The 11,149-nt window shown below is 36.3% G+C and overlaps 2 protein-coding genes across 2 annotated transcripts; both read right to left on the bottom strand.

Annotated features, from left to right (window-relative positions):
• Window positions 1-326: 326 nt before the first annotated feature.
• LOC109080042 (myosin light chain 4-like) lies at window positions 327-1,094 on the bottom strand. Its single transcript, XM_042756799.1, has one exon. It carries the CDS (start codon window positions 1,039-1,041, stop codon window positions 451-453), a length of 591 nt encoding a protein of 196 aa, XP_042612733.1. The 5' UTR covers window positions 1,042-1,094; the 3' UTR covers window positions 327-450.
• Window positions 1,095-1,915: 821 nt separating this feature from the next.
• LOC109080043 (adenylate kinase isoenzyme 5-like) lies at window positions 1,916-10,773 on the bottom strand. The gene is made up of 8 exons (XM_042756798.1): window positions 10,557-10,773; window positions 7,707-7,893; window positions 6,553-6,726; window positions 6,182-6,354; window positions 4,141-4,254; window positions 3,838-4,029; window positions 3,594-3,680; window positions 1,916-3,503 (listed from the first exon to the last, which is right to left on the bottom strand). Exons 1-8 carry the CDS (start codon window positions 10,614-10,616, stop codon window positions 3,483-3,485), a joined length of 1,008 nt encoding a protein of 335 aa, XP_042612732.1. The 5' UTR covers window positions 10,617-10,773; the 3' UTR covers window positions 1,916-3,482.
• Window positions 10,774-11,149: the final 376 nt, after the last annotated feature.

The raw sequence follows: 11,149 nt of genomic DNA, 5'->3' as shown, positions 1-11,149 counted from the left end.
CCTAAAGACTTTGTCTAAAAGTCTATTTAACATCTGACAAACACATTGCGGATAAGCAAAGCCTCTTAAAAATGCTCTCATGGGATAGTAGTGTCCATGAAATGCAGACTTCAGGAACTAACTGTTTATGGCACTAAAAAAAAACTTAAAGGACATTACTGCCAAAACTCATTTTTTTGTCTTTGCTGGCACCTTTATAAGAGTACATACTGTAGATCATGTTTTCCAATAGCTAAACCAGTACCTTCCTTTTTCTACACACATCTGAGTTTGACATCTCAACAACAAGATTAACAGGGCAAAAAAAAAAAAAAATCAGACGAAACAAAATTTGGATGGATTTTATTTGATGCTTTCCAAAAAATACAGACAAGACATATTTTCTTTCCAGTGTTTTGACAGTTGCCATTTAGAGTTCCAATTTCATTCAGCAATCTTTGCAGCTCCGGCTCACCCAGAGAGGATGTGCTTGATGAAGGACGTGTAGTTAATGCAGCCGTTGGCGTCTTCTTGTCCAGCCATCAGACGATCCACCTCATCTTCTGTCATTTTCTCCCCGAGTGTTGCCAAGACATGACGGAGCTCAGCACCCATCACTGTTCCATTTCCTTCTTTGTCAAAGACTCTCAGACCCTCAACAAAGTCCTCAAATGTCCCCTGGTCCTTGGCTCTTGAGATATGCTGTAGCATAGGCAGGAATGTCTCAAAGTCCAGGTATTTGGTGTTCATATCTTCAGCTTTGGGCTTCCCCAGCACAGTCAGGACATCGCCATTGGTCGGGTTGTAACCCAGGGCCCTCAACACGTCTCCACACTGGGTGTACCTTATCTTCATCTCGCCCGTTGGTGTCTCGTCAAAGAGAGTGAAGGCATCCTTGAACTCTTCGATCTGGTCAGCTGTAAATTCCAGCGCGATACTTTTCAGGTCCAGCTCGGGCTCTTTGGGGGTCTCTGTAACTGGGGCAGGAGCTGGGGCTTCTTCTTTCTTCGGCTCATGTTTTTTAGGCTCTGGTTTCTTGGGTTCAATTTTTTTCGGTGCCATAATGCCGATGCTGAGAGTGCAGCTGGGAAAAGCTGGAAAATGTGTTGTAAGAGCCCCTGTTGGGCTTTTATATTAACTGTGATAAGCCTTATCAGAACTGGAATAGTGGCAGACTATATAAGGAAATGAACTGGAACAGACTTGAGTGCTGCTCATACCATGTTGAAATGCTTCTGTCCAGTAGATAAAACCAGACAGACAACCCTGTTACCTTATTGAAATGAACAAATTCAATACATTTTCTTAAGTAGCCCTTTGTCAGCTTTAAATGAAACCCTGTTACAAAATAGGTTATTCTTTGGCTTTTTATCAACAGGAAAATTATGTTAGCATACAAGCTTAAAATGGAAAATTTGTTTATTTACATATCATATTTATGTTAGAAACAGACCAAGATGTAAGTCATTATTCACTAAATATGTAAATTTCCAGATGATTGATCGATTTGAGTGATTTGAACTTGAGAACCAGATCAGTTTGATTCATTGACAAATCATTCTGTTCAGTTTTGTTGACTACATCAACCTAAAAGATCTAGATTTGTTGAATCAGACAATGATATTTCTCTCATAACCGTGCCAAGGTCAGCAACTGTATATACGTTTCAGGGATTACTAATTTAGAAGCTATCCAACCTTTTTTGAATGACATGAAATTGAGTACATTATAACACAATTTTCATCTGTTGGTGAACTATCCCTTTAAGTCATATAGACCAGTTTATCCAAAAATGAAATAGTCATAATTTTCTCACCCTCATGTCATTCCAAAACCTGTATGGCTTTCTTTCTAACATGGAACACAAAAGAAAATGTTTTGGTTACCATTGACTTCCTTTGTACGTACAAAAATACATTTCTCAAAATATCTTCTATGTTCATCAGAAGAAAGAAAATAATTATTAAGAGGGGAAAAGTTCAAGAACATACAGCAGATTAGAAGAGTAAAAAATTGCACAAAGGTGATATTATTCGGTTTAAGCTCTATAACCATCCAAAAGCAAACTGATTATGTTAGTCCAGAACACGAAAGAGGAGATTTTTCTGAACAACATACGGATTACTGTGCATTTGTCACATGTAGATGCAGTAATTCAATTTATACTTTAAGAAAACCTGAAGCTGTATTTTGTGCAAGTATAGAGGAGTCTCCTATCGTGCCACTAAAAGCTGCTAGTAATTTGCCAGACAGGTGATAAGGGTGGATCTATTCTGAGAGGCAGCACATACCAGAACTCCATCACAGTGTTGCTGTTTATAACACAGTATTTTAAACACACTTAGCACCAAACAAAGATACCGTGGTCTTTTTAGGGTTAATGTTATCTAGTGTAGTTAAAAGCATACTCGGAGCTCACGTTTTTCCAAGCAATTTTTTTAAAGATTTTATTTTTATTAATCTGTTTACATACTCAAAAGTCAAGAATTAAAGAGGCAGAACAGGGTATAATTGTGGACATCTGTGAGTTAACGCTTTCAAATCAGTGAGGGTATTGAACAAATTATTGTTAAGGAATAAAAGCCTGCCATCTAGTGGCCCAATTGTGAATTTTTGTCCAGAAAATGCACAAGCAATGTGAGGGTAGAAAAACATGAAATAGATACTGATGTTTAATAAACTTTTACTACTTGTTTTTCCACTAATTTCTGTGTATCATCTTTCAGTAGGTGTGTTTACATTTCAGGACTCCTCAGTATTTAAAGAAGCAATATTTTGGCACTTGAGTGAACGGTCAAGGACAAGGTCTGTCAGCAAGGGCAGAGAGTCTGTGTTCACTGATGTCTCACTGTGAAAAATTGGCACAGCTGGAATGAATATTTATTAATGAGAACACAGCCCGAGGACACTTTTGTAGCACCTCTCTCTCTCCCCCTTTATTTATTTATTTTATTATTATTTTAGTCTCTCTCCAGTGTGCTTATATTGTGGAGTAAGATAAAACCAGAAATGTTGTGTTTATAAGTAAATGAGTTATTTATCAGTAATCATTTAATCCTTTTAATGTTTTTGCAGGAATAGGTGAGTCAATTTGTTTGAAAACATTTGATTTTGTTATTGTGTTATTGCATTATAATTTTTATGCGTTTTTAGCAACTCACATTATTTCTGGCTTGAGCTCCAAATATACATTAATAATATCAAGTCAAAACAACATTAAAATTAAGAAACAAAATGTTGGGAAAAAAAATAGGTTCTGCTCTAAAAAGTCATTCTTATTCAATTACTGCAAAAAAGAAGATTCACAGTGAAGTACAAATAGAGGCAACAACAAGTGTAAATTCTACAGTATATTATATTACTTCCTTGACCCTTTTCCCTGATCCTCGACTCTGACCCATAAGTTTATTGGTGGAAAATGATGGTCAAATAAAATGTTTGGCAGGCTGCTTTTGACATTTTGGATTTAATGGCAGCAGCTGTTTGGATGTTTAGACGTCCCTCTAAAGATCTTCAGCACTGCTCTGCAGGGAGAAAAATAATGTTTATGAAGTATGCATATGCATTTAAAACACAAATTGTGGCTTATAGTGTAACTTTTATACAAAACCTACTGCATTTGTGTCACTAGGGAACAATCTCTCCTTTACAATGGTACAAATGTCTGTGAAAATGTCATCTTCTTCTCGATCAGCATCGACCTGACCAAGCACAGTGAGACAGAATTGTGTTTCACAGCATAAAACTAGACAATTTTTTAAACAAAGGCTGTAACTGTAATCATCAACAGAACAGCCCATTCTGTTAAAACCAGCTGAATTCAACAGTTAATATAAAAATAAGCAAGGAACAGCTTACCCTTACAATAAGTCCTCTCTCCTGGTAGTACTTGGCTATGAGTGTGATATTGTGTTTGAAAGTATCTAGTCTCTTCTCAATAGCGTGAGTGTTGTCGTCGGGACGGCCCTGCTGGGAAGCTCTTTTCTCTAGACGCTGCCGGAGTTGCTGATTGGAGCAGGCAAGCAAAATCACCAAGTCTGGGGAGCCAATCTGTAGGAATATGAGTGTCATTCACATTGATAGACGCTGCCATAATGTACAAAAACATATTTTCCTGTCAATAATATACTGTATAGACCATCAGAAAGCTGAATATCTGACCTGCTCCTCAAAGGTGAAAGTCTGGGAGATCTCTCTGGGGAATCCATCCACAATGAATCCTTTAGCATCCTGCTTTTTGATAAACTGATGTTTCAGCTCTTCAATAGTCGTCTCCTAAAGAGACAAGTCTAGGGTGACTAAACTTACTAAGGACTACAGTACACTACTCAGATGTTTGGAGCATTTATTTGTTAAAAAAATACAGTAAAAACAGTAATATTCTGAAATATTCTTTTCTATTATATTTTAAAATGTAATTTTTTCCTGTGATGGCAAAGCTGGATTTTCAGCAGCCATTACTCCAGTCTTCATTGATCTTTCAGAAATCATTCTAATATGTTGATTTCATGTTCAAGAAACATTTAGTATCATCAATGTTGAAAACAGTTGTGCTACGTGAAGAAATGGTTCTCATGAAAATGAACATTTACTGAAAATGTACTTGCTTTCATGCAATCCACGATGTAGATAAGTTTGTTTCTTTATCGGAACAGATTTGGAGAGCTATAGCATTACGTTACTTGCTCATCAATGGATCCTCTGCAGTGAATGGGTGCCGTCAGAATGAAAGCCACAAGTAAACCACACGACTCCAGTCCATTAATTAATGCCGTTAATGCCAAAAATAAAAATTACCCCATGATTTACTTACCCTCAAGCCATTCAATGTGTATATGACTTTCTTCTTTCAGACAAATACAATCGGGGTTATATTTATATACTGTATGTCCTGGCTCTTCCAAGCTTTATAATGGCAGTGAATGGGTGATATTCAATAGTCCAATACAAGTCCAGTAAACTGCATCCATTCATCATAAAAGTGTCCCACATGGCTCTGGTGGGTGAAGAAAGGCCTCCTGAAGAGAATCGATGCAATTTTATAAGAAAAATATTAATATTTAAAACTTTATTAACTGTAATCTCTAGCTTCTGCAAACTGGTACGCATGTACACGAGAGAGTGCGTTCCAGCAGATGACGTAGGATGTAAATGTAGCGTAAGCTCCAGTGAGAATATGCTAGTCTCACAAGAACCAAGGTTTCTTTACAAGAGCAAAGGAAGCAAAGTTTCCTTTGTTTAGCAAAGGAAAACCATTCTCCTCTTGGCTTACTATATATCAAAATCCTCCAACATTTTTCTTTACAAATCCTCATTTTGTACTTCCAATTCATGTCTTTTGCTCTCTCCACTGTGCTTCGGCGTTCGTCACTTCTCACCGGAGCTTGAAAGTGCGTGGAACCACTAATCTATAATAGAGAACTGGATTGCTCATTACATCATAAAAGTTATCATATAAGTGATTATATAGATCAGTGGCTGGATCGCACTCTTTCATGTACGCGTGTACAACAGTTAGTGGAAGCTAGAGATTACGTTTTATAAAGTTTTAAATAAGGATATTTTTCTTACACAAACGCATCGATTTGCTGTGTGCGTGTGGGGCACTTTTTATGATGGATGGACGCAGTTTATTGGACTTCTATTGGACTACTGAATATTACCACCCACTCATTGCTTTTATAAGGCTTGGAAAGAGCCGAGACAATTTTTAATATAACTCTGACTGTATTCATCTGAAAGAAGAAAGTCATATACACTCACTGTAGGATGCTTTGAAGGTGAGTAAATCATGGGGTAATTTTCATGTTTAGGTGAACTATCCCTTTAACTTCAATCCATTGCTTCTGGCTAAACTACGAGTCCTCTATCCATAATATTGCTATATTCACTGCAGAGGATCCATTGGTCAGCAAGTGATGTAATGCTAAATTTCTCAAAATCTGCTACAATGAATGTTTCCGATAATGTTTCCGATAAGGAAACAAACTCATATTAGTTTTTGGTTTGATATGCTTTTATGTGTGTGTGTGTGTGTGTGTGTGTGTGTGTGTGTGTGTATCCGAAACCATGATCATTTTTTTAATTAATTTCTTACAACAAAAAAACTTTTAAATGGTAGTTTATGTTAGTTTGGTAATTAAGCAGTTGTAAATACACCATATCTGAGAAATCCACACAGTTGGTGGTCAAACTGCCAAACCTGAGGTGCCAGTTCTCCGTTGGCTATGATCTGAGCAATCAACTCCCATTTCCTGTCACTGGGGGCATGATGCAACAGCTGGTTCCTTAAAATTTCCCCCACAGACACATGCTCGTAATCATAGTGATGTGCAAGTTTAGCTGTCTGAGTGCCCTTCCCACTGCCCGGTCCACCTGGAAAATATTTTAGCAAATGCCATTTTACATCACAGAAACAGCACAATGGAAATGCTAATTTCAAATTAATTAAGGCCTACTGAATTTAATTTCATCCAGCTCAAAGAGTTGGAATTTAGAGCAAGATGAATTCAGAAAAAGATCAAATGACTGAAACAGACTGAAAATGACCAGCTGACAGTGATGACCACTCACCTATAATGAATATAATGTGTGGTCGTGGTTTTGATGGGTCAAAGACATCATATTCCTGTATGAGCCCTGAGGACTCTGTCATGTCTGAGTCACTGTCTATGGAGAACTGGGCCTGGATTGGTGGCAACCTGTCATATCGACGGTAAGGTCCAGGGCCTGGACCAGGACCACTGTCTGTGAAAAGGAAACAGATTACATTTATTGCTTCTATATGACCTCAGATGCACTCTTAATTCACACATTTAATTGAAACCCACAAAAATCTATGTATGTGGTTAGATGTTCATTTATTGAGATATCCGGGTCATTTTCAAACACTTGAACCATGTTTAACCTTTCTAAATTTCTTTTCAATGCTCTTTAGTTTTCATTTCACAGCTGTCCTTCAGATTCACACTCTAATGGTTCCTTCGCTGCTGGCTTTTTATTTAGAAAATGTGGTTTTAGTGATTTAAAGAAAGAGAGGTCAATATAAAAACACTCGAATAATTCATTTTGAGTTTTAATGCTTTCATTAAGCATAAAAATTTAAATTATCACACACACAAAATATATATATATATATATATTGTTTAATGTATGATTCAGTACAATCCTTTCCCAGTGGATCCAGAGGTCTACATGTTGGGTACCTTTCCAATCCAACCTTAAGAGTAGCCGTGCCATAAAGCTCATGGAAGAACTATTGCTGATTGTGTATTCTTTTAAAGTGAAAAATCAGAGCTTACCATCTCAATTCAGATGAGGTTTATGGAAATTAATAATTGCATTCCCCTAGAGAACTTAACATTGGTAAATTAAAACATTTAATACAATTTGGAATGATATGAAACGATTAAAAACCTCTCACTTGTTGACTTTTTCTTGTTTTTCTTGTTAATTGTTTCTTTACTTTTTCATTCATATTGTTCATTTTCAGTCCTTTTTTTCCTTTGTCATGCGAATTGTGTATCTTTTTCAATTTTTTTTTTGTTTTTGTTTTCTGTGCTGTTTGACGTTACGTCATTAAAATATTAAATAAAATGAAAATGAAATAAAAAGTCAATGCAACTAAACTGTAAAGTAGAATTTTAATGTATTTCCATCATGTACAACTAGCTATTTTTTTCCCCAGACATTTTATTGCTTGCTTATATAATGTGCCTCTAAATTACCGAGTTTGCAGGGGGTTTTCTTTCCCTGTGCTGGGGTGATTGGTGGTAGAGGTTTTCGATCAGGTGTAATGAAAGTGTCCCAGGCCACACATTCAGGACCCCCGAGGTCTCGTGTTTTCTGCAGGCAACTCTCCAAGAATGCCAAAGGGTCCTCGGGCCTGTGGTACATCAGCCCTGTTAACATGCTCTGTGAGATACACACAGAGTTTGAACAATTTTGTTATGTATATGATGCTTTTATCCAAGGCGACTTACAAATGAGGACAACAGAAGCAATCAAAATCAACAAAAGTGCAATATAATGTAAATGCTGTGACAAGTCTCAGTTAGCCTAACGCAGTAGGCCTACATATTGAAAGGTTTATATATATATAATAAATAAAAAGAATACAAGAAGATAGAACAGAAAAAGAATAGAGAATGCTAGTGTTGACCTTGACCTTAATGCTAGGCTCGTTTCTTTTTTTTAAAGAAAACAAGTTGTAAGAATAGAAATAGAATAGAAAGTGCAAGTGTTAGATGGTTGAGTGTTGTATTTTTTATTTTTTTTTAGAATTAGAATAGAGTACTAGAGTTAGAGGGTCAAATGAAGATGGAAGAGATGTGTTTTAGTAATTTCTTGAAGATGGCTAAGGATTGAGTTGGGCAGGTCATTCCACCAGGAGCGAACAGTTAATGTAAAAGTCTGTGAAAGTGATTTTTTGCCTCTTTGGGATGACGCTGTAATGCACCGTTCACTTGCAGAACATAATGCTTCTAGAGGGCACATAATGAAATGCTTAGTTGAGTGTTTCAGAAATGCAACTCTGTATTTCTGAGTGTAGAATTCCAGTGCATCGATTTGTGTAAACAACGTCTTTCACCATATCTTCATCATAATTTTGTACATCACTGACATGTGGCAAAAGTACTTTCTTGCTTATTTACCTCAAAGCAAGGAGCATTAGAACATGTTTTGTTTTTTACCCATACGGAGCTAAATGATTTCTGAATGATAAGACAAAGAGAGAACAAAAATGAATAACATCCAGGGAGAGAAAATAATACTTGCAAATTGTTTTTCTATTCATCCCACACGTGTTAGCAGTTCATACTCCGGGCCATTCAGAGAAACATGGAATGGAAAATCTGAGCTCTAAATAATCAGCTGTTTGCTTCTTTTGATGCAAATAAAACTGGTTGAGAATTTACATCTCAATCCTCACGGGTATCAAACAGCTAAAGACACATTCACCCACTGAATAAAGGAACAGTGTCCAAACAGAAACAAAAGCCTGAATTTGCTAGAGGTATCAGTTTAATAACAGACCACAGCATTTTTAAGGACTAATGCAGTATCAGTATGGAGAAAAATAAAAAAACAAACTAAGCTTGAACTGGAAAAATTAGTAACCTGCTATTGTTACCTTAGGGTGCTATTTATATTTGATGAAAAAAAAGGTTGTGGTACATGTCTTTTGCTGTGAAATCTTTTCTGATTTTTATAATTTTTAGTACATGAAAATAACTTTTACAGTATATTGTTAGTAATATTTCAAGATGAAACTGAAGCAGCTTTCAGTCATCATAGTATTGCATTGCATTATGTTTTGCACCCAAAATAAAAACTACAGAGCTTTACTAAATGTACATTTTATTGGTGTATACAGTGATAAATGATATCTATATACATTTTAAGTGGTCTACTATGCTATTATAAAGATTTTATTGATTTACATTATAAATTAACAGAATTTCATCTGATTTCCTGGCCATATAAACATCAGCAACTGCGCCAAAATAGCATATTTCTTCTCAGTTTGGACCTCTGAATGAAACAGAGGTGTTTTTTCCTCCATTTTCTCCTATATTATGATTTATGAGATAACTGAGATACTTACTATGATATCAGTTTAAATAATATTTTTGAACTGAAATGATACACTTTCTTAATCTTCCTTATATACTGTATCTTTACATGCTGTCTCAGACAGAGGAGTTTCAGAGATGTATATCTAGAGGTATGCACATGAACCGGCTTGTTTGCATTCCTCAGCGAATTACGTGTTTGGGCACATGCAAGAATTTGACTGTTTGACTCCTTCTCTCCCCCTCGCTCTCTATTGCCCACATTTCCTAAGATGAGTCACGTAAAGTAAATATAAAGTGCATAACATGTTGCCTTGGAGACTTTTAAAGTGTTGATGTGCTGCAACTCGTGTTTAAAACCTTCACCAATTGTGTCCTGCCTGAACAGATGTCATACACGTGGTGATGACCTACAATATTGAGCTTCCTTATATACAGGATCAATTTGGAGATGGAAAGCCTGTCAGAAGTGTGTTCTATGATCCTCCATGGACATAGTATTTTGTATGCAACTACATATCTCCCACAAAAGCACAAGCACTTGTTGACACTGCCGGAGGAGAATCTTCCCTCTTGCTGACAGGCTTGAGACCCTCCACTTTGCCATTACAGCACCCTACTTGAGAATCACCATAGAGACACCTTGAAGTATCTAATTTACCATGTAATTGTGCATGCTAAATAGAAACAGACTTTTGATTAATTCATGCTATCAGCTCACATCAGCGCTAGTAAGCTTTCCCCCCTATAGATTTTTCATATGACAGGTTGACAGTAGAAATAGCTATCATTACCAATCTATAATTTATCATTAACTCTGAAGAACTCTGAGAAGAAGAACTAGAAGGTGAATAATATGAAGGCATATATATATATTTATATATATATATGCTCACCTTGAAAACAGACTACATAAGTGGCAGTTGTGTTTTGATGCATTGTTCTCTAATTGACGTTAATATTAATATACTTGAAAGAGCTTCTCCTGGAGGTGATTCTTACCTCAAAAAGGTGTGGGATCTGTCGTTTGGAGAGGTATTCCTTCGCGTCGTTTGTGTTCATTCTTTTCAGTTATCCAGAGCTGCGTTCGTAAGTCGGTATAGAGCAGCAGCTGTGTCTATCTGCTCATCTGTTGCGTTTCACCGTCGGAGCAGCTGTGCTGTCTTGCATCATCGCATTGGGTTGTTCTCCTCTGCTTTGACGCCGATGACCTCCGGGCGATGTTTCTATTCATCAGTTGTTATAGTCACGCTCATGAATGCTGAGTTCAAAGTGACCCTTAGCGTGTTGTCGCGAGCAATAGTCTAATCGTTCAGTATCGAGTATCCTTGGTATCAATACCGCAGTAAATATTAATATTATTAATAATAATAATAATAATAATAATAATAATAATAATAATAATAATAATAATAATAATAATCAGATAGGTTAGAGATTTTTTGTTGTTGTTGTTGTTTGACAGAAATGTATAAGCTTTCTATCTGATAAAACATAGCCTAACCATCTAGCACATTTAGCTAGAGATCTTATTTTATTTTATTGTAAACAAAACACTTATGTTTTTGTGATGTAAATGTGATGTAAATGCTTTA

The sequence above is a fragment of the Cyprinus carpio genome, chromosome A5, assembly GCF_018340385.1.
Source record: "Cyprinus carpio isolate SPL01 chromosome A5, ASM1834038v1, whole genome shotgun sequence".
Taxonomy (NCBI): domain Eukaryota; kingdom Metazoa; phylum Chordata; class Actinopteri; order Cypriniformes; family Cyprinidae; genus Cyprinus; species Cyprinus carpio.
The sequence above is the reverse complement of the archived record's forward strand: the minus strand, read 5'-3'. Positions and strand labels throughout refer to the sequence as shown.

What these genes read in the sequence shown, in the direction of transcription:
- LOC109080042 (XM_042756799.1), bottom strand. Translation starts at nt 1,041, where the DNA reads ATGGCACCGAAAAAAATTGAACCCAAGAAACCAGAGCCTAAAAAACAT.
- LOC109080043 (XM_042756798.1), bottom strand. Translation starts at nt 10,616, where the DNA reads ATGAACACAAACGACGCGAAGGAATACCTCTCCAAACGACAGATCCCA. An exon ending in GAAAACCCCCTGCAAACTCG is followed by an intron (nt 6,727 to 7,706) that starts GTAATTTAGAGG and finishes TCCTTTTCACAG; the next exon opens with ACAGTGGTCCTGGTCCAGGC. An exon ending in ACGGAGAACTGGCACCTCAG is followed by an intron (nt 4,255 to 6,181) that starts GTTTGGCAGTTT and finishes TTGTCTCTTTAG; the next exon opens with GAGACGACTATTGAAGAGCT.